This window comes from Lactuca sativa, chromosome 4 (assembly GCF_002870075.4).
Source record: "Lactuca sativa cultivar Salinas chromosome 4, Lsat_Salinas_v11, whole genome shotgun sequence".
NCBI lineage: Eukaryota > Viridiplantae > Streptophyta > Magnoliopsida > Asterales > Asteraceae > Lactuca > Lactuca sativa.
Window position 1 is genome coordinate 162,263,926 of NC_056626.2, and position 24,154 is coordinate 162,288,079.

Here is a 24,154-nt window from a genome sequence, read left to right on the forward strand (position 1 = left end):
TTTGCCCTTGGTTTAGGTCTTTAGCTACTAGATATAAAATACAATCGTTATGGTAGATTACACCAGTTTCTAAACATAATAAAATGGAACAAAACAACTTATCTTGCAGGAAAGAAAAAGATAAAACTGGAGATGACCATTTTGCCCTTGGTTTGGGTCTTTAGCATAATATAACATGTTAAAAGAACAAAATGCAAAACAAATAATATGGAACAAAATGCAAAAGAGTTAACATAACTTGTTAAAGGGACATAATTGAATTACATTTCAATAGCAAAAGAATAGGAATACTAGATTCCAAGTATCAAAATTCATCACAAAATACTAGAGTTTTGTCCTATTTTGGCTCCTAAATCTAGTATTCCAAATTAACAAAAGACTTGATTTGTGTCCCATTTCGGCTTCTAAATCTAGTATTCCACCTACATCCTCATCCAGATGGCTTTCTTGGATTGAGCTTTTCACGGATAATAGGTACATTAATTGCTATCCCGCCAACCACATGAGATTGATCTTCCCAATTAGCTGCAAAAGTTATGAAAGTATTACATTTAATATAATTATAGAATACATACAAATGAAATTATTTCTTACCATTTTCAACATCAAATTGAGTTCCAGTTACTCCATCATCTTGAGTTATAGGAACTCCTTCATCAAATTGTGATTCAGGGAATTGCATCATATGTGAACTTTCTCCACTTTCCATTTCAGCCCTAAATACTTCTTCCTCAAAATTATCAAACATGTTTATAACTTCATTTTCTGTTGGTGAATCAAAGATTTCATCTATAAGTGACCTTCCTCCTCTACCACCACTTGTACCTACAGATGATCCTCTTCCACCTCTTTCCCTAGTTGGTCCTCTTCCTCCTCTCCCACCACTTGTAGTTGGTCGTTTTGAAGGTGTTTCATCAGAATGTGGTTTTTTAGGCCTACCAGGAAGTTTCTTTTCCTTAGGAGGGGGCACAACTTTTTCATTCTTGCATGTCCTAGCGTTGTGCCCTTCTTGTAAACAGTTGTGACACTTCTTTATTTTTCCTTTACCCGAAACAGTTGAATACTTTGTCTTTTTTCAGTTTGGTCTCTTTTTCTTTTAACAGAAGGCCTTCCTGGCATCTTGCGTTCTTTTGGGGGCTATAGCTTATCATATGGAGTTTTAACCCCTAAATTACTTCCATTTAAAGGAATAATGGAAGTTCTATAAGCCAAGTGATACTTTTCCTTCTTGAACCAATCACTTACATAGTCAAGGAGATTTTGGTGGGTATGGTTTATAGCCGCGCATGCATGTACACATGGAAGTCCAGACAAAACCCATAGTCTGCATGTGCATGTCCAACTTGCCAAGTCTACCATATATCCTTCATAATCATTTCTAACCTCCAATAGAGGCCCACTTGGGATAACCATCCAATTCCTATCGAATATAAAAAGTTATTATAATATTTTTACATTTTATTACAGAACAATCCAGTTTGTAAAGGGGAAACAATCCATACCTCATGTTTTTGTGCCATTTTTTCATCTTTATAAGTATCTTTGGAGCAACAACAGTTTTCCATGAATTTGTACTCCTTTTCATTGCATCAAACCTCTCCATCACATGAAGTCTAATCTCTTCTAACATGGTTAACAACGGTTTCCCCCTAGCACAACGATTGTAGAGTTAAATGACTCAGATACTCTATTTTCTACAGCCTCGCATGCCCTATCTGTTGCAAAATAGGCCCTACACCATGTTTTAGGATTTCTTTTCATGAGATCATCATATGCATCATTGTTCAACTCTTTCATCTTTTCCATGTTGTTTTTGAACTGTTGATCTATTGTGGACATTGCAGCTTCCCAAAACAAGGTTTTATAAATCTCTCCACTGAAACGTTTGTAGAAATTGGCACAAATATGACGGGCACATTGTCGGTGCTCAGCATGTGGCATCACCTCCTTCACGGCTTCAAGAAGACCCTGTATTTATATACAATATAAGTAGGGGCTGTTTTGATATAATAGGGGCTCTTTTGCCATAAGTAGGGGTTGTTTTAACTCCATAGGGGCTGTATTAATATAGGGTTTGTTTTGTCATTTATAATATGTCAAAATTTGCTAAAAAGTGTCCAAAAATGTCCATAGGTGCTGTTATAACATAGGGGTTGTTTTTTCATTTATAATATGTCAAAATTTGCTAAAAAGTGTCCAAAAATGTCCAGAGGGGCTGTTTTAACATAGGGGTTGTTTTGTCACTTATAATATGTCAAAATTTGCTAAAAAGTGTCCAAAAATGTCCATAGGGGCTGTTATAACATAGGGGCTGTTTTGTCATTTATAATATGTCAAAATTTGCTAAAAAGTGTCCAAAAATGTCCAGAGGGGCTGTTTTAACATACGGGCTGTTTTGTCATTTATAATATGTCAAAATTTGCTAAAAAGTGTCCAAAAATGTCTATAGGGGATGTTATAACATAAGGGCTATTTTGTCATTTATAATATGTCAAAATTTGCTAAAAAGTAGAAAATTACCTTATGTTGATCTGATATTAAAGTAACCCCATTTCCTTCAACTGTTTCAATATCCGATTGTAGTAACTCAATGAACCACTTCCAATTATCTTTATTTTCCACATTCACAACCGCCCATGCAATGGGGTAAATTTGGTTGTTTCCGTCTCGACCAATGGCAGCTATCAACTCCCCTTTAACTTTCCCTTTCAAGAAACATCCATCTAAATCAATCACCTTACGACAACCTTTCAACCATCCTTCTTTTAAAGCCTTCAAACAAATGTAGATTCTTTTGAAATATTTTGCATCCGGATTGACATCGACTCCAATTTCAACAGTGCTTCCTGGGTTTGATCTCAAAACTTCATTACCATAATCCCATATCCTAGCATAGTGATCAATCAACTTGCCATCAATTAGTGTAAATGCTAATGCCCTTGCCCTTTCACACTGACCTCTGCTAAGCTTTAAAGAATAATTCTGTAAAAAGTCAGCTTTCATTTCTTTGACTTTCGTTTTGGGGTTGCGAATTAGGTCATTAAGATAATGGTTAGCAATCCAACCCGGAGTTATCAATGAACCGAGGCTGTATTTTCGTGCACAAACATGTTTCTTTTCCAAAGATTTCACTTGCCAAGTTAGTTCATTCCCCATCCAAGATGCCCAACATCTAAATGGACACTTATTCTCGTCACTTTTTTTACCGCATCGTACTAATATCCTAGAACGATCACACTTGGCCAACCTCAATTGGTATCCATTAGCCACCGCATAATTTGTTAGACAAAGCTTGAACTGTTCTGGGCTTTCGTATTTTTCCCCCAAGTGTGGTTCCATTTTATTCCAAGGTATCCTAGGGTTGTGTACAAGATATTGGTCCCCAAATATCTTACCTATGTTATCTCCTTTGTCAGTTTCTTCATTTGAAAAGGTCCATTCAGCATCATCAGATGATATGTCAGGCCATTCCACTTCTCCCTGTACCAAATCATTCAAAAAAGGATCCCATATTGTCTTGTCCATCGTAGAAGCAACATATTCTTCTCCATCAGACTCATCATCTGTTACATTCAAATCCTCCATATAAACTTCAACTTCCACATTTGAAGTTAAAGTCATAGCTGTTGGAAATCAGCCTCTTAAGACCCAGAAACACACGCCTGAACACCTATCAAAACAACAATTTGTATTAACACTAGTATATTACTTTCAAATGGGAAACTTCTTCTGTTATTTCTTCTCATCTAAAACCTACAATTACATCGAATATAAACGTAAGAGGTTAGAAGATGTAGCCCTATGTATGTTTGGGTTTGTTCACAGGGATGTTCCAACAATAGCTGTTGGTTAAGATTCCTTAAAGAATCAATGCAGACAAAAGCAAAGTAAATAAAACATGCTATCTATGGAGTTAAAGTCACAGTGAACGAGAATTTTAAGTCACAGTGAGTTAATGCAGACAAAAAAAAAGTAAGATTCCTTAAAGAATCAATGCAAACATTTGAAGTTAAAGTCAAAGTGAATGAGAATTTCAAGTCGATTACCTTTTTTTTCTTGTGATTAACCACTAATTTTACGGATGATTCCACGAAGCTTTCCCTCAACAAACCTTTTTTTACAGAATGGTCGATTGGAGGTGAAAAAGGAGTTGATGTATTGGAGTCGTATGCCACGTACACTAAAAAGAACGGGTAACCTAGGTTTACCGAATAAAATAGATATATTACACGGTTTGGGAAATAATAGTGGTTAAATCGAACAAAGAAATAATATAATGGTTTTTTTTAAGCATTGGCCTATAATATATAGGGTTTTTCTGGGATTTTCCCTTTTGAATTTAATGCAAAATTATTATTAAAACTAATATATTCTTACATACTTATACAACACAAAAAATAAATATATTTAGAAAAAAAATTAACAACAAAATTATATTAAATTGTGAATTTAATATATTAAGCCGTGAATAAAATTTACATTATTTCAAAAGAAAACAAAAAATTATAAAATAATCACAACTTAATACAATCAACTCATAATTTAATACACAAAATTCATAGCTTAACATAGTCAGTTCATAGTCTAAGAAGAAAATACACAGTTTAATGTAGACAATTTACAGTTTAAAGCACAAAAATCTCAGTTTAGTACACAAAATTCAAAGTTTATTACACAAAAAGTATGCATCTATAATGATATTTTCAACTTAACACTCTCTATATAGTCAATTCAAAGTTTATACACAAAATTCATAGCTTAATACAAGTAACTTCATAGTTTCATACACATAATTCACAACTTAATCTAGTCAATTTACTGTTCAAATAGAAAATTCACAGCTTAATACAGTCAATTCGTAGTTTAAAAAGAAAATTCAAAGCTTAATGCAATCAATTCAAAGTTTAAAACACAAAAATGACAGCTTAGTACACTAAATTCGCATTTTAATACACAAAAAGTAGTATTCACATCCATATTATCAACTTAAAACAATATCAACTTAAAACACTTATTACAATTAATACACAATTTAATATAGAAAATTCACAAAATAGTATAATAAATTCAAAGTTTAATTCAAAAAATATATATACATTCATAACTTAATAGCAGTTAAAACTAAAATTAACAAAATTATAAGACAAATGAGAGGTTAAAACATCAAATTCACACTTTAACAGGAAAAAAACAAACAAAAAAAACTATATCATATAGATCTACAACAGATGCAAGTAGAAAAACATATTATCAACTTAAAACTTTTAATTCATAGTTAAATACAGAAAATTCACTGTTTAATACAAAAAAATATATGTATTCAAAAGCATATTATCAACTTCAAATTTTTAATACAATCATTTCACAGTTTAATACAATTAATTCATAGTTAAATATACAAAACTCGCAACTTAATATAGTCAATTTACAGTTTAAACAACAAATTCACAGCTTAATGCATTCAATTCATAGTTTTAAACACAAATATCATAGCTAAATACACAAACTTCATAGTTTAATATACAAAAAAATATGCATTCACAACTAAATTCACAGCTTAATAACTTACCAAATTTTATTGAGGCATTTCATTAAACACCTTGTGTGCATCTTTTTTTCAGAACTTCCTTTTGTAAGCACCATCAATGTAAACACCATACACACACCAGATCTAACCTGAAAATGGACAAACACATCAGATCTGATGTCGATTTGGTGGTGTTTTGACCAAAGATAAAAGAAGATCTTTACAAGAAGCATTGCTGCATAACCAATCCGTGAATGCCAAGGAGTAAAAGGCACTTTGATGCTCAGTGGGAATAAAGATGTTCCAGATCAATTTAGCAAAGTGACACTCATGCAAAACATGTAAACAATCCTAAAAGGTGTCCACATCTAGAACAGCTGCTAGTCCCCGAAAATGCCTCTCCCGTCCCGTCCTTCTCTCTTGACATGGAACCCGCGGATGTCAGCCCCCCCCCCCCCCCCCCGCCCGAACCGCGTCACCAAGCGTCTTAAGCCCCACCTCGGTAGCTCAGCGGTAGAGCGGCCTCTTGTATAGTTCAACAGGTAGTCGGACGTGGCTTCAAATCCCGCTCGAGGGAAAAAACAGAGAGAGCAGCGAAGGGGCCTTTCCCCGCTTCTGTCTTTTTTTTTATAGATCAGTTCAGTCTGTAAACAAGCAGGTGATTTTTAGCCGGGAAACTGTAAACTTTCGAAAGCAAGCTCACCCACTCTCCCCCAGTGGTTAAACTCTAGGATCTGATTTGAATTCCATATTAAAGAAAAGTAGACATTTGCGGCCTAAAACTACACGAGTGGATAGATTTATGGCTACTACTTCCCGATCTTTGTGAACGTTCACTTCAATAGGATATCTCGTTTTACTAGCTCGACTATAGAGAGAGGAACTAATGGTAACGAGCCAGACCAGATGATCTTCAAGTATAGCTACGCCAGAAGAATTAATAATATCTCAGGAAAAATTGCTACAAGAAGCTGTGGATGCACTTCTTGATAATGGAATCTGCGGACAACCAATGAGGGATGATCATAATAGAGTTTACAAGTCGCTTTCAGATGTAATTGAAGGCAAAGAAGGAAGAGTTCGCGAGACTCTGCTTGGTAAACGAGTCGATTATTCAGGGCGGTCCGTGATTGTCGTGGGCCCTTCACTTTCATTACATCGATGTGGATTGCCTCGCGAAATAGCAATAGAACTTTTCCAGGCATTTGTAATTCGTGACCTAATTAGAAAACATCTTGCTTCGAAGATAGGAGTTGCTAAGAGTCAAATTCGGAAAAAAAAAACGATTGTATGGGAAATACTTCAGGAAATTCCGGATGACCATCCTGTATTGCTGAATAGAGCGCCTACTCTGCATAGATTAGGCATACAGGCATTCCTCCCCATTTTAGTGGAAGGGCGTGCTATTTGTTTACATCCATTAGTTTGTAAGGGCTTCAATGCAGAATTTGACGGGGATCAAATGGCTGTTCATGTGCCTTTATCTTTGGAGGCTCAAGCAGAGGCGCGTTTACTTATGTTTTCTCATATGAATCTTTTGTCTCCAACTATTGGGGATCCGATTTCGGCACCAACTCAAGATATGCTTAGTGGACTCTATGTCTTAACGAGTGGAAATCGTCGGGGTATTTGTGTAAATAGGTATAATCCATGTAATCGTAGAAACTATCAAAATGAAGATAATAACTATAAGTATACAAAAAAAATAACCCTTTTTTTGTAATCCCTATGATGCAATTGGAGCTTATCGGCAAAAACGAATCAATTTAGGTAGTCCTTTGTGGCTGCGGTGGCGACTAGATCAACGCGTTATTGCTGCAAGAGAAGTTCCCATCGAAATTCACTATGAATCTGTGGGGACCTATTATGAGATTTATGGACACTATCTAATAGTACGAAGTATAAAAAAAGAAATTCTTTATATATATATATATATATATATATATATATATATATATATATATATATATATATATATATATATATATTGAACCACTCTTGGTCATATTTCCCTTTATCGAGAAATAGAAGAAGCCATACAGGGGTTTTGGTAGGGCTGTTGTAATTCTATGCTACCAACGGGAATTCTAGTCTCTCCGGGTTAACTAGGACCATAAGTGCAGAATTTCTACATGAATCAAGATCTAGAAAAGGAAGTTTTCCAATCACTGACTCAAGCCCATTGTAAAATTCTACTCAACGCAATATGGAGGTACTGATGGCAGAACGGCCCACTCAGGTCTTTCACAATAAAGTGATAGACGGAACTGCCATGAAACGGCTTATTAGTCGATTTATTGATCACTATGGAATAGGATATACATCACATATCCTGGATCAAGTAAAGACTCTGGGTTTCCGACAAGCTACCGCCGCATCCATTTCATTAGGAATTGATGATCTTTTAACAATACCTTCTAAAAGATGGCTAGTTCAAGATGCTGAACAACAAAGTTTTATTTTGGAAAAACACCATCATTATGGGAATGTACACGCGGTAGAAAAATTACGTCAATCAATCGAAATATGGTATGCCACAAGTGAATATTTGCGACAAGAAATGAATCCTAATTTTCGGATGACCGATCCTTTTAATCCAGTCCATATAATGTCTTTTTCGGGAGCCAGAGGAAATGCATCTCAGGTACATCAATTAGTAGGTATGAGAGGATTAATGTTGGATCCTCAAGGGCAAATGATTGATTTACCCATTCAAAGCAATTTACGCGAAGGACTGTCTTTAACAGAATACATTATTTCTTGTTACGGAGCCCGTAAAGGGGTTGTGGATACCGCTATCCGAACATCAGATGCAGGATATCTCACGCGCAGACTTGTTGAAGTAGTTCAACACATTGTTGTACGTCGAACAGATTGTGGCACCGTTCGAGGTATTTCTGTAAGTCCTCGAAATGGAATGATGATGGACAGGATTTTTATCCAAATATTAATTGGCCGTGTATTAGCAGATGATATATATATATATATATATATATATATATATATATATATATAGGTTCGCGATGTATTGCTACTAGAAATCAAGATATTGGGGTTGGACTTGTCAGTAGATTCATAACTTTTAGAGCACAACCAATCTCTATTCGAACCCCCTTTACTTGTAGGAGTACATCTTGGATTTGTCAATTATGTTATTGCCGGAGTCCAGCGCATGACGACCTGGTCGAATTGGGAGAAGCCGTAGGTATTATTGCAGGTCAATCTATTGGAGAACCGGGCACTCAATTAACATTAAGAACTTTTCATACCGGCGGAGTATTTACAGGGGGTACTGCAGAACATGTGCGAGCCCCTTCTAATGGAAAAATAAAATTCAACGAGGATTTGGTTCATCCGACACGTACACGTCATGGACATCCTGCTTTTCTATGTTCTAGAGACTTGTATGTAACTATTGAGAGTGAAGATATTATACACAATGTGTGTATTCCGCCCAAAAGTTTTCTTTTAGTTCAAAACGATCAATATGTAGAATCAGAACAAGTGATTGCTGAGATTCGCGCGAGAACCTCCACTTTGAATTTGAAAGAGAAGGTTCGAAAACATATTTATTCTGACTCAAAAGGCGAAATGCACTGGAATACTGATGTGTACCATGCACCTGAATTTACATATGGTAATATTCATCTCTTACCAAAAACAAGTCTATCGGAATAATACTCTACAGAGATGAAAACGAGTTATAGATGAGAATGAGGCGACACATAACGGATCTGGTACAAATCCGACAAACATTTCGTCGGGAATGGAACATATCATAGAAAAAATTAGTGTAAGAGTTTTGAAACAAAACGAGATCAATATTAGCACCTATAGGTTGAGATGATGACTGTGATTTGTGATTTTTGATGCTCCGAAAACGACACTAACGGTGGGGGAACAGATCCGATGTAGATCCAACGATGAAATGATTAAATAGAAAGAAAAACCTTTGTATAATAACACCAAATTCTCATATCTACATCAGATTTGAATCGATCGGGTGTAAATGAAGATAATGGCGGTCTCTAGTGCTTGTTTGAATAAAGAAGTAGATCTGGAGGTGGTTGGACATCTGGAGGCGACAAAGAGCTTCATACTCCGTCACATCTATTATTCCGCCGAAGCAGATCGAAGAGTTTTTATCGTGCTTCATCAGATCTGAAACGTTGGAGATCTGGAGAAGAAGCATATTCAGACTTCAAAATATAGTGTAGTGTCTTCTAGGTATTCCAGCAAAGCAAAGCGGCTGATGGAAGGCGATAGTCAGTTCTGGTGAGATAGATGGCGGTAGAAGGAGGTGGCGCTCGGTGGTAATGGAAGATCTGAAGTCGGGGGTTCTGGATCTGAAGTTGAATGCACCAGATCTAAAGGTGAATGCTTCAGATCTAAAGGCAACGACCCCAGATCTGAAGATCGTTGTATTCCGGCGATGGCCTTGGTGCCTTAGACCCTTGAGTATAGTGAGGATAACTCACCTTGAAACTGTTGACTGAAAATAGAAAGTTCAACTCTCGAATCACCGCCACGAACTTCACCACCTATATCCAACACATCACAAGGTTCATAAATTCCCAAATACCCCCAGAAGTCAACTGGTCAACCCTTGGTCAAAGTAAAAGTCAACTGTGAGGGTCAACAGTCCATGTTGACCTGAACTTGTCGAGTGCAACCACCCATTCGCCGAGTATATAACCCTAGTGTATTCATTTAGTTCTCACAGAGTTAATTGTAATAGTTCCTTTATTTGAGGAAAACATTCGTTAAGAAAATTATATATTTCCTTTAGTAAAAATGGTAACCACATAGTTCTTTCTATAATCACTTAGGTTATACAAGCTATATATAATCTAATATTGAACGGACAATTAATTGGGTGAATCTGCCCTAAACTCACAACCAAACAAGGAACAAGAAGTAAGGCGGAAAGCACACATCTAACTGGCTATCAGATATTAATTATATAAAATCCTGATGTGTGATCTAAGGTATTATAGAATTAACCACTAAAGGTCCTTTAAGTTATATTGGTTTAATAAAATGGATTAAACCCTTTTACTGATAAGTTTCTAGTTTAGCCTACTAAATCTTCTAACTGAAAAGTATGTTTTTAAACTAGAAAACGATGTATTGAATTTGTATACTATGACCTAACCCATTCATGGTAATCCTTATGATTACTTGGTGTATACGGAATATATATAACTAAGATCGGATAGATAGTAGACTGGGTGCATCTGCTCTAAGCTCACAACCAAACAAGGAACATGAACTGAAGCGGAAAGCACACATCCTACTATCTGTCGGACCCAATTAATATATATCCCTTATGTATCTACCAAGGAATCATAAAGTTAGCATTATAGGCCCCCTTTTTACTGAATGGTCATGTTACTAGGAAGTTATGTGGCATTTGTAACAGCCCGGAATCTCAGGTATTGTTAAATTATGTTTTTGGGGTGTTTTAAGAGGGGACTCGGCGAGTTGGAGCCTAGACTCGCCGAGTAGGATCGCGGACTTGGTCGCGGGTTCGCGACTGGACTCGACGAGTCCAGATATGGACTCGGCGAGTCTACGCTGTTTAGCGAAAACCCTAACCGTTCAGGTTTGGGACGTATAAAAGGGACTTATTGGCCGTCATTGTTCATTTTAGCCTTCTGAGAAGAACCCTAAATCGATTGTGTGCATCTGGAGCAAGGATTATAGGCCATCGTTGATTATAGAAGAGTTGTTGTGCAAGGAAGAGAAGGGATTGGCTAAAGGAACAGCAAGGGAGTCACATTCTGAGGATTGGGGACACAGAGAATACATCATCCAGGTAAGAATTCGAGTATACTCTGCTATGTTGATGTGATTATGGAATTAGGGTTTATGGAACCCTTTTGTGGGTAGATTGAATGTTACCCTAGTCCCCTAATCGATTGTAACCCTGTATTGGGACCTTTGGAGGTCCAGAATGTCCCATGTCTGTGCATTTCAGGAATTGATGAAGGTTTTGGATTGAAATCCTTATGCCTTAGGTCAATATGTAAATTATGAATCATAGGGTGTATCATGAGCACTGAAATGAGGACTTTACGTGATGGATCAGCCTAGGAAGGCCAGACCTAGGAATGGTCGGAGCAGTTCTGACCTTATGATGCAGTTTGAGCAGTTGCATGGCATGGACTCGCCGAGCTCGACGAACAGACTCGGCGAGTAGCTTGAAGATTAACTGGGACTCGCCGAGTTGTTCTTCAGACTCGGCGAGTTGAGTCGGGGTGGCCCCGCGATTCTTCCAGGAGTAATTCGTCGGGTCAAGGAGGATACTCGACGAGTAGATAGGGAATCTCAGAGGATTGGAGGACGTCTAGACTCGCCGAGTCGCCATGGCACTCACCGAGTCCGGTCGAGTTGACCGTTGACCGTTGACCAGAGTTGACCTAAGTCTGACTTCTTAGGGATAGTCGCACTTAGAAGATATAAGTGTTAATGAGAGACATGTGATGTTATAGGGAGGTTGTAGCTCGACGGATTGTGCACGAGTGATTTCAGGAATTGCTAGCTTTCAGCATTCACGAGGTGAGTCTTCTCACTATACTGTACCCGGAAGGGTGTGACTGTGTGACCGGAAGGTCAGATATGATATGTGATATGTATGCTATATGTGATAAGTTATTTGTTATATGTGCTATGTATGTTATGTGGGCCGGAAGGCAATATGTGATGGGCCGGAAGGCGATTATGTTATGGGCCGGAAGGCGTTGGGTTGAGGACCGGAAGGTCAGGGCTTGGAAAGGCGTATGTGCGTAAGTTGTATATTGGGGAACTCACTAAGCATTTATGCTTACAGTTGTTATGTATGTGTTTCAGGTACTAGCGAGGACCGTGGGAAGGCGCCGGTGTGATCGGTACACACTGAAGGATGTTTTTTATGATCTTGGGATTTAGACAATTTGTATTTGACATGACACCTACATTATTTATGCCTTGTTTGAATGGAAATACTTTATTTTTAAAATGAAAAATTTGTTTGAAAATTTGCGTTGTTACAGCATTGCTCTATTGTTTGGACGACTACTATAAGTAATGAAATCCTATACTCTTAACGCCTCAGTTGATACTATTATAAGTTTTTGTATATATTTATGTGTTTTATTTGTATTGCCTGATACTTTATAGATGTACCCCTTTATAAATAAATTTGGTACTTTGTAGATGTACCCCATATATATATATATATATATATATATATATATATATATATATATATATATCCTTATACCACGTTTATTATCATCTTTTCTTTAGAACAATGAGTTAATGATACGTTACCTTCCTAGGTTACTGGGAAAAATTAGTATAAGTGTGTTAATCATGATTTGTTCTTCTGTTATTGTATATTGTATGTTCCTCCCTGTTTCTCTTTATAGTATGTTCCTCCCTATTTCTCTTTATAGTATGTTCTTCCCTGTTTCTCGATATAATATGTCCTAAAACCCTAAACTAAACCTATTATAGTTACTAGTATGTTTACTTGAACTATTACTGGCTTGAATAAAAGACTCATTTATCTACTGAGTTATGACTGTACTTTAAAAATGGTGTTTTTATAAACAATAAAGTAACATAACTTAAAAAAAAGTTTTTGAAATGGTTTTGATTACTTATAAAAGTATAAGAAATCCTTTAAATTGATGGTTATTACAAATAACATTTACACAGTTATCATTGTGTTTAACTTGTACCCCCCCCCCCCCCCCCCTTAAAAGCATTTCAAACATTTAAAAGATTGATTATAGGGGTATGAACTCACCTTATGTGGGTGATTCAATTGAAGATTCGCGTAAGGATGAGAAGTTCCACGAATGAATTTCTGAGACACAAATGAGTCCTAAATGACATATGATGGCATATATAGGCATGTAATTAGTGTATAAAACAACTAACGTGCAAGGAAACTACCTTAGGGACTAGGAAACACTTGAAATGAAGTGTTGAAATCACATGCGATCGATCAAAGGGAGTTTACGGCCAAAGGAAATGGTTCACGGCCATAGAACACATGGTGTGTTCACGACCATGTATGAACTTATGAAGGGTTCACGGCCCTATGAAGGGTTCACGGCCGTGAACACCTCAAGTTCATGAAGATGGTGATGTATTATGAAGAATCAAGGCTAGGATCTAATAGTCTTTCAAGTGTAACAAGATAAATGATGAAACACTTACGATTGGGGATCCCTTGGGAGATCACGGCCACCAAATCTTGAAGGGTTCACGGCCCCAATGTGAAGAACACTTGAAGATCTAGGTGTTTTGGTGAGTATTTAAAGATCCTAAGTTGTATTCTAAGGAGATACAAAGGAAAGAGGGTTAAAGAATGGAAATGGTGTTGTTGAACTTATGATACTTGAGAGAGTTTGAGGGAGTTTGCGGCCAAGGGGGAAAGAAATGAAGAAAACTGAAGGGATCTTATATATATATATATATATATATATATATATATATATATATATATATATATATATATATATATAGGGGAAGAGATCATGGCCAGAAGAGAGTTCACGACCGTGATCTAGGTTTGAGGCCATGAACCTCATATGTTTGGTCCTCTGGTTCGAGTGCAGCCTTCTGATCTTGAGCTAATACTTCCTAACATTCAATCCTTAAGTGTGCTAGGCTTAGAACTCATTAGAATGACCCTTAACAAGGCTAAACGACAATAGAATTAAGTCTAACTTTTGGGTGATTGGCTGGACTTACAAGATAAAAATTACCGGATATCTTGAGGAAGATGTTTATATGGAACAACCTGAAGGTTTTGTCAAGCCGGATAACCTAAAGAAGTTGTGTAAATCGAAGAAGTCCATTTACGGATTAAAACAAGCATCTAGGGCCTGGTATCATCATTTTGATGAAAACATCAAAGAGTTTGGTTTCTCAGAAAGTCCCAATGAACCATGTGTATACATCAAATCAAGTGGGAGCCTTATTGATTTTATAATTCTATATGTTGATGAAAAGATATCCCGATATTGAAGGAGACTAAGGACTACCTTAGTAAGTCCTTTCAAATGAAAGATCTAGGGGATGCTGCATACATACTCAGTATTAGGATCTATAGAGATAGATCCTAAAGACTCATTTGTTTGAGTTAGAGTACATACATTGACAAAATTTTAAAACGTTTCTCATTGGATAACTCAAAACGAGGAATTGTTACCATACTGCCTGGTACCATTCTTTCTAAGGCTGACAACCCTAGTAATGAAGATGAGATCAAAAGAATGAAACACATACCGTATACTTCAATAGTAGGTTTAATTATGTATGCTATGACATGTACAAGGATAGATGTAGCTTATACTATTACTATAACTAGTAGGTATCAAGATAATCCTGGTGAAAAACATTGGGTGGCTGTTAAGAATATGCTTAAGTACTTAAGAAGAACCAAGTTTCTGGTATATGGAGGAGTTGAAGAAGAGCTTATTGTAAGATGTTACACTGACGCTGGTTTCAACACTGATTGAGATAACTCACGATCACAGTCGTGATATGTGTTCACATTTAATAGAGGAGCCATTTCCTAGAAGAGTTCAAAGCAAGAAGTGGTTGTGCTTTCTACAACAGAATCAGAGTACATAATTGCGTGAGAAGCGGCTCTAGAAGTTGATTGCATGAAGAAATTCATCGGTGATTTGGATGTTGTTCCAAGCATCAAAAATGCCATTGAGACGCTTTGTGACAACACTAGTGCCATCGCTATCGCAAGAGACCCGATGGTTACTAACAAGACTAGACACATTCAACGAAAATTCAATTTGTAACGTCCCGATTCTTAGGTATTGCTTAAATAAGAATTATTGGGTTAAGCTCTACTCGACGAGTTGGTTGACCTACTCGTCGAGTAGCAGCTGCGTGAGATCGCTTTTAAGTGACCTACTCGACGAGTCCATGTTGGGACTCGGCGAGTAGGAACTGGCAGCGGAAACCCTAAATCCTGGGGTTTGCACCTCTATTTAAAGGAGCCTTAGCCACCTTTGGCCTCTTTACAGTCTTTGAGAGCCCCTTAAAACCCTAATTCGTATGTGTGTGCCTTGGAGGAAATTGAAGCAAGGAAGGAGTGGGAAGCAGGATTTACCTCAGCTAGCATCCTTTGGAGTTATCAAAGTGCCATCCTTACTTCCCTTTTTCCCTTTTGTTGAGTTTCTAGGGCTTTTTATGGATTTTCAAGTTGGTATGATGAGCTATGGGCTAGATCTAAAGTTGTAACTTCAGATCTGGACCCTCCTTGGATTCTAGAAGCATAAAGTCACAGTCTTGGTTGTGATTAAGGTCCCTCTTGAACATGAAGTTCCATTAAGAACTTAAAATAGGCATTTAGAACCTTTATAGCCATGCATGCACATAAAGTTTGCAACTTTACGTGATAAACATGCCTTAGAAGCTTGGATCTATGAGTTGGAACCGTTGCATGGCTCAAAACAAGTCTGTATGGAAAAATGACTGAATAGACTCAGCGAGTTGCAAGGTTGACTCGGCGAGTCACATGAAGATGGCCGTGAACTCGACGAGTTGATGAACAACTCGGCGAGTCCGATGAAGATCGTCATAAGACTCAACGAGTTGAAGAACAACTCGGCGAGTCAGATGAGTTTTCTCTTAGATATGTATGAGTGTGTATCCGTTGAGTTGCAAGGAGGGAACTCGATAGGTGGCCTTAAAGTTTGATCAAGAATCAAAGGAACTCGACGAGTCACTCCGATGACTCGGCGAGTTTGAATGTACTTCAGGGAACTTGGCGAGTAGCCAAGGGTACTCGGCGAGTTAAGGTTAACATGGACTGTTGACCTTGACTGAGGACTTTGACTTTGACTAGGGGTTGATTAGTGGGTTATGGAGTACCTTATAAGGTTAAGGACTTATGAGTATGATGTACTATGATAATAGGTGGTGGAGCCTGTGTCAAGTGATCTAAGAGTTGGAGTTTACCTTTCGATTCGACATCTGCGAGGTGAGTTATCCTCGCTTTATTGATAGGGTCTACGGCACCAAGGCCGACCCTTTAGGTGTTATTGCTATGGTATGCTACATGTGGTTATGATCTGTTAGATCGAAATCGGGGTAGACAGTATGTTATGCTCTTATGATCCGTAGGGAGTGGTATGTTAGTGACCTGCTAGGTCGGTACTCTAGTTACAGGAGAATTCTATGAATGATGATCAGTGTGACAGATATGTTTGATGCTTGTATAAGCCTGTATATGATAGTATGCGCACATGGTTATTTGCTTGTGGTTGGGTTGAGGCAGTCCTGCTTTGTGCTGATGGCTAATATACCCTATGAGCGGTCCGGGGAGACTGTAGGCCCACGTGGCGGACCAGTCATGCCGAAGGCTCGGGATAGATTCAGACAGACTGTAGGCTCGGTAGGGCGGTCCAGTCAGGCCGATGGCCCGGTATGCATGTTGATTGATTGATTATTACTAATATGGTATTGTCATTGTGGAATTGGTATTTTAGGGGTAGCTCACTAAGCCCTCGGGCTTACAGTTTTCAGTTTATTGTTTCAGGTATTTCAGGAGATCATGGAAAGGCGAAGGCGTGACCGTACCGCTCCTCATCCTTATGTTATATTTTTTTGGGACACTCTGATGGAAAACGATTTGAAAACATTTTGTAAACAATGCCATTTGGTTTTTATTTACGATTGAAAAGGTTTAAATTTGGCATAAAATTTATGGTTGTTACAAGTTAGTATCAGAGCCTTGGTTTGAGTGAATTGGAGGAAAACTCGTGTGATTCCAGTCTCAAATCAAGGAGATTTTCGGAAAATAAGTTTTAAAATGGTTTTCAAAATAAAGGATGGAGGATGCAGAGGGTACGATCAGCCGGAGCCTGTAAGTAAACCCCAAAATTGTAACATCCTAAGTCAGAAGCAATAGTTCCAGGGAGTAAAGTGTAAATTAAGTCAGGGACTCAACGAGTAGGTCACTCTTACTCGATGAGTCTGAGCGGGATTTTGTCATGGGTTAAGTGGCCAACTCGCTGAGTCGGCAGATGGACTCGACGAGTTGGTGCTGAAGGGAGAAAAACCTAATCCTGAAAGTTGTGCCCTATATAAAGCCCATTATAGACACCCTCAGCCTCTTTACTGCCCATTTGAGTTCCAGAAACCCTAATTAGTGTGTGTGAGCCTCCATTGTTAAAGTTTGAGCTTGGAAGAAGAATTTAAGAGGAGAAAGTTAGAAGATCAAGAGGCTAGCATCGGGATATCATTGTAGATCCGGAATCTACTCCTTCTTGGGCACATTTTTGAGGTAACAAGTCGTTACCTTGAGTTTTCTCCTTCTAGATCCATTCTTGGTTGTTGTTTTTGGAATTTTAGCTTGATTGGAATCAATTTTGGGTTTAGAGGTTAGATCTGAAGTTGCAACTTCATATCTAGGTTAATAGTGATCTATGAAAGCTTAAAGCATCATCCATGGGGCTTGATTGAGAGTGCCTTTGTCCCAAAACCTTCTTATAGCTTGGTTGGAGCTTGTTGAGCCTTGCATGCAGGTAAAGTTGGAAACTTTACGTGTGAATCTGGACCTAGGAGTCCAGATCTATGTATTGGAAGCAATGAAATGGCCTGAAATCGTCTGAATGAGAATGTCACGTTTGGACTCGGCGAGTTGGAAGAACAACTCGGCGAGTCTGTTGAAGATTGCCTTGGACATGGCGAGTTTGGTCGTGGAACCCTAACCTTTTCTAGTTGAGCTGTGAATCGGTGAGTCGAGGGATGACTCGGTAAGTTGAGCAGGAAGGGACTCAGAGCTTGTTGGACTCGACGAGTCTTGGGGCGACTCGACGAGTTGAGTCGTGGCATGGGAGTTTCTGAGCATTGGAACTCGACGAGTCAACGGGTTGACTCGGCGAGTAGGGTCAACCAGGAAGGTTGACTTTGACTGAGGACTTTGACTTGGACCAAGGGTTGACCAGTTTGACTTCCAAGGGTATTTTGGTAATTTTAGGTATTTATGGAATTGGTTCTTTGGTAGTGTTCTGTGGTGAAGATCGTTTCGGTGGTCGGAGCAACTTGGTCTTATCTTTCCAGTCGGCAATTGCAGGTGAGTTATCCTCACTATATCGACAGAGTCTACGACACCAAGGCCGGCCCTTTTATCGGATGGAAATTCGGGTATTGTTTGTTATGTTATTGCTTTGCTAGATCTGCATCCTGGTATTTAGGATTGTATTATATTAGTGACCTGGTTAAGGTCGGTACCCGGTATTTAGGGTAATGCTATGTTAGTGACCTGGTTAAGGTCGGTACCCGGTATATAGGGTAATGTTATGCTAGTGACCAGTTAGGTCGGAATCCTGGTTAGGATGTTGATATGTTATATGACCTGTTAGAGTGTTTGTCTGGTTAAGGATTTGTTATGTGACTAATTGTTGTATGTGCACATGGTTGTTTGACGGGGGTTGGGTTGAGGCGGGTCCTGCTTTGTGCTGTAGGCCAACATACCCAGGGCAAACTGGATATTCTGAAGGCCCAACGAGCGGTCCGGATAGGCTAAAGGCCCAAGAGAGCAGACCAGACGTGTCGAGGCTCGGAGAGTGGACCAGGCCGACTAAAGGCTCGGTGTGGGCGGACCAGTCATACTGTAGACTCGGAGAGGGGACCAGGTGGATTGAAGGCCCGGTGCGGGCGGACCAATCACATTGTAGACTCGATGTGCATAGCTGTTCTATTTGTGATATGTTATGAGTATGTTTATGTGTGGTTGGTATTTTGGGGGTAACTCACTAAGCTTTCGGGCTTACAGTTCAGTGTATTATTTTAGGTACTCCTGGAGATCGTGGCAAGGCGAAGGCGTGATCGTACCGCTCCTCGGTTTTATGTTGATGTCATGGGATACTCTGTCAATAAATGAATTGAAAACCTTTTTGTAATAACTTAATGAATGTGGGTTGTTTTTGAAAAGTTAAAATTGGTTGTAAATTTTTGGATGTATCAAGTTGGTATCAAAGCCTTGGTTTGAGTGAATTGGAGGAACATTCGTGTGAATCCAGTCTCAAATCAAGGAGAGTTTTCAAAGTGAAATTAAAATGGTTTTCAAGAATGAGTATAGGAGGATGCGGAGGTACGATCAGCCAGAGCCAATAAGTAGACCCCAAAATACCATACAAGTTATTTGATTATGTGATATGTTAGAACAACATGCTAGTACTAGACTAGGGATCTTCAGGAATTGCATGATAGAATTGCCTGATTATATGATGTCTGCTAGCCTAGGGTTTCCTTGTATGAAATTGACATCATTACTGTAGTTATTTAGTGTATGCATCACGACCATATATAATTAAGATCTTATAGCCTGAGAATGTTTGATTTGGCCTTATGTTTTGTTCTTGTTTGATTGGGAGCTTAAGGTAGGATTGGATATTCGAAAGTCTATGGGGTCCAGCGTTATGTATGGCTAGCATACACTAGTGCTGCAGGGTTGGTGGAAGTTTCATGGATGGTTGGGTTGCATGAGACCGGTAGGTTGGTTATGGGATAGTGGTGCTCCTCTAGGAGTGGGGATCGAGTGTTCGTTATGTATATGCTATTGTTAGGGTGTTGTGGTCATACTTGATACAAATATGGGTAGGTGTGGAAGGTAGTATAGGCCCGTACTACTGAAAGCACAGGACCCATACGCGTATCAAGGAAGTCACAACCCTTAGGGTTTTGTTGAGAGCTAGTTCTCGAGATTATTATGAAGAATGCCTAATATTCTTGTGGCGTATTTTCAGTATGGCGATTACGAGACATCTTGGGGCAGGATCCGGTTCGGGATTGGGATCAGGAGAGGGTGATCGGGGTGGATCGGTACCACATGAGGTCATTGGTCAGATGAGTACGGACGAGTTGGATGCCACAATTCGTGAGATCCTGCATGACGAGATTGATGCTTTGTTCCGGGCTGAGTTACTGGAGATGTTTGGGTCGATCAAGACCGCCATGGTTGAGTAATTTGATGAGCACTATGAAACTCTTACAGAGGCGGCTGTCGCGGCTGTATCAGTGGCAGGGGGAGGAGTCGGTCGAGGTTTTCAGTATTGGGACTTCGATAATACGAAGCCCCCTACTTTTTGATGGAGTTTAGGATCTAATCATTGCAATGAGGTGGTTGTCAGACGTGGAGGGTTGTTTCTTCATGTGTTCATGCCCTGCGGATCAGAGGGTGAGGTGTGCTATGAACCTTTTGAGGCTCGGGGCGAAGGATTGGTGGAGGTTGACCACGAGATCTTATTCGGATGCGCAGCGGGCTGCGATTTCTTGGGATCAGATTCGGGAGATGTTCAGTACCCGTTATGTTGCGCGAGTTAAGAGAGAGAGGTTGGCTCAGGAGTTCTTGGAGCTAAAGCAGGATTCGGAGTCGGTGACGGAGATCACCAGGATGTTCACTGAGAGGGCGATGTTTTGCCTTGAGTTTGCTTCGGAGCAGGCTCAGATGTCCCGATATCTGAGTATGCTCAAGAGGGATATCAGGCAGTTTGTTTCTACGTAGAGGTGTGAGACCTTCCTGGAGTTGCAGGAGGCCGCTCGGCGGCGTGAGTTGGAGATTGAGTTGCAGTTGCGAGAGCAGAGGCAGGCCCCGATGCAGTCACAGCCGGCGCCGAAACGGTCCAAGACCGTTGATTTAAGGTTGGGAGGTCAGGGTAGCCACACTTGTGAGAAGTGTGGGAAGGGTCATACCGGAGTTTGTAGGTCCGGTGGTGCGTGCCGCAAGTGTGGGAGAGGGGGCATTACGCGAGGGATTGCCGTCAGTCAGCCCCGGTTCAAGATTTGAGGATTTGTTATCATTGCCATCAGGTTGGTCACTTGAGGGCCAACTGTCCACAACTTGTTTCCAGATCAGTGCAGGTTCCAGCACCGTCATCTATGAGGATTACTGGCGGGGGTCAGAGTGGAGTGGAGCCTTCGAGGGATCAGGGCGCGCTTTTTAGCTCACAGCAGAGGAGGTTAGGGCAGATTCGGATGCATTTGCGGGTATTTTTTCGTTTCGTTGTTGTATGGTTATCTAGTTATTTATGTAGTGTTGTATTTTATTCGCCGTTTTGCGTGTTTCATGGTTTGGTTGGGAGTGTTAGTAACTAGGAGTTGTAGGCGGTTAGCATCCAAGGGATTGATGGTCAGAATTTGGTTGTATGGTCTTGTTGTCGGGTATAGCAATTGCGATTTGAGAAGTGTTCAGCGGAGAGTCGAACTCCCTTAGAGTTCGTGATGTGCAATGCCAGGAAGTGATTTTGTGGAGGTTGCTCGTTTCAGAGGAAATCAGTTCATGGATAAGAGGAGTATGTTGAGTAGGGATGATTGATTTATGCCGGTTGAGTCACCGGTGGTTGGTAGTCAGTGCTCTAAGTGGGGAGAATTGGAAAATTCTCAGGAGGATCGACAAACATTAGAGGTTGATTAGTTGTTTGGGATTCAGCAGTGTTTCAGTCAGCCTTGAGTGTGGGCTGGTATGAGTAAGTGACTGACAAATGGGGCGGGGTACAGGCCAAGGTTTTCGTAAAAGGTGATTGGTTATTGTGAGGCCTAGGATTAGGTCGGGATCTGAGTAGATGGAATGGAGTTAGAGTTCGGAGCCCCTAGAGGGTTAGAACAGTATGTACGGGAGAGATTCCCAGGAAGGATAGTTCGGGATGATGTATGATAGTTTGAGCGGTCCGGGGAGACTGAAGGCCGGTGGGCTTACCAATCAGGCCGAAAGCTCGAAGAACGGTCCAGACAGGCTGAAGGGCCTGGAGGGCGGTCCAGACATGCTGAAGGTTTTGAGAGTGGTCCAGATTGGCTGAAGGCCTGGTAAGGTAGTTCAGTCATGTTGAAGACTCTGTATGTGTTGATATATCTATATGAGGAGATGACTTGAGTATGTTGCGATGCAATAATAACTAGTAGGTCTGGCCCCGGGTATTGATTATGTTAGTAAAAGGTGGTGTATGGACTTTGATAGTCCTTGTGATCAGATTCAGAGTATATGTGATTCATGGAATAGCGGTTACTCTACAAGGGATAGTGTAGAGTGGGGTGTGAGCACCATTGCACTTGTTATTATGGCAAGGTCATCGAGCAGGTTTCCTTGGATAAGGAAAGGGAAGGGTATGTAGCTCCGAGAAGGAGTGTTGGTTCACTGCAGTGGAAGCAGTAGTGTGGATGGATGATTGAAAGTATTCCAATTATGATTATTGAGCATTGTGTTTGTACCAGTGGTATGGAAGCACATCCGGGTTGGGTGTCCGTTAAGGTCGCGGAAGGATTTCCGGTGGTGTAGAACCAGAGGAGTTCGAAAGGGATGCAAGGATGGAGTCTTGGATTTTCAGTAGGGTTGTGATTAGGAAGTTATGTATGTAGTGGTATTTCATCTGGGGGATGTCTGGAGGTATCGTCAGTGTGTCGGGTCTTTCCAACCCGAGGATGTTGGATCAAGTTCAATATGTGTATATGTTTGTAGATGGGAGCTCATAGGAGTTGCTCATGAGCTGTAGGATTTATCATCCTGTTAGCATGGAAAGAAAGAGTCGTTTCAAGAAGAAATCGGGATGAGTTCCCAGCAGTGCAATTCAATAGAAGTAGTGCCGGTTTGGGCAAGGGGTGACGGATTGGTATCGGGCCAGGACCGGTGGTTTGTAATGATATCTAGTTCGCACGAGGAGAATAAGTGGGCAAATTCAGAAATAAGAATGTATCCTCTGGGTGATCCTGAGTTAATAAGTGTTGTTATCAGTAAGAGAAATCCGGTAGCCGGTTTGGAGCAATTGTCAGAACTCTACAGCGAAAGAGTTGGATTCTATGAGGTTTGATGATAGTGTTTGGAGGAATCTGAGTCAGTTAAGATCCAAAGTTGCATTGTGGGATTATTATTTTAAAGTTTTTGTGCTGCAGCAGGCTTCGAGGACGAAGCCTAATTTAAGTGGGGGAAAATTGTAACATCCCAAGTCAGAAGCAAGAGTTCCAGGGAGTAAAGTGTAAATTAAGTCAGGGACTCGACGAGTCTGAGCGGGATTTTGTCATGGGTTAAGTGGCCAACTCGCCGAGTCGACAGATGGACTCGACGAGTTGGTGCTGAAGGGAGAAAAACCTAATCCCGAAAGTTGTGCCCTATATAAAGCACATTATAGACACCCTCAGCCTCTTTACTGCCCATTTGAGTTCCAGAAACCCTAATTAGTGTGTGTGAGCCTCCATTGTTAAAGTTTGAGCTTGGAAGAAGAATTTAAGAGGAGAAAGTTAGAAGATCAAGAGGCTAGCATCGGGATATCATTGTAGATCCGGAATCTACTCCTTCTTGGGCACATTTTTGAGGTAACAAGTCGTTACCTTGAGTTTTCTCCTTCTAGATCCATTCTTGGTTGTTGTTTTTGGAATTTTAGCTTGATTGGAATCAATTTCGGGTTTAGAGGTTAGATCTAAAGTTTCAACTTCAGATCTAGGTTAATAGTGAGCTATGAAAGCTTAAAGCATCATCCATGGGGCTTGATTGAGAGTGCCTTTGTCCCAAAACCTTCTTATAGCTTGGTTGGAGCTTGTTGAGCCTTGCATGCACGTAAAGTTGGAAACTTTATGTGTGAATCTGGACCTAGGAGTCCAGATCAATGTATT

At 39.8% G+C, this 24,154-nt stretch overlaps 2 protein-coding genes and 1 pseudogene across 2 annotated transcripts; 2 read left to right on the forward strand and 1 right to left on the reverse strand.

Annotated features, from left to right (window-relative positions):
• Window positions 1-430: 430 nt before the first annotated feature.
• LOC111921354 (uncharacterized) lies at window positions 431-3,621 on the reverse strand. The gene is made up of 6 exons (XM_052771019.1): window positions 2,521-3,621; window positions 1,739-1,968; window positions 1,503-1,649; window positions 1,176-1,420; window positions 595-1,041; window positions 431-525 (listed from the first exon to the last, which is right to left on the reverse strand). The coding sequence occupies exons 1-6, from the start codon at window positions 3,619-3,621 to the stop codon at window positions 431-433; spliced, it is 2,265 nt and encodes a 754-aa protein (XP_052626979.1).
• A 94-nt stretch (window positions 3,622-3,715) lies between these two features.
• Window positions 3,716-7,632, forward strand: LOC128133541 (DNA-directed RNA polymerase subunit beta'-like; annotated as a pseudogene).
• A 101-nt stretch (window positions 7,633-7,733) lies between these two features.
• Window positions 7,734-9,205, forward strand: LOC128133542 (DNA-directed RNA polymerase subunit beta''-like). The gene is made up of 2 exons (XM_052771020.1): window positions 7,734-8,499; window positions 8,532-9,205. Exons 1-2 carry the CDS (start codon window positions 7,734-7,736, stop codon window positions 9,203-9,205), a joined length of 1,440 nt encoding a protein of 479 aa, XP_052626980.1.
• Window positions 9,206-24,154: the final 14,949 nt, after the last annotated feature.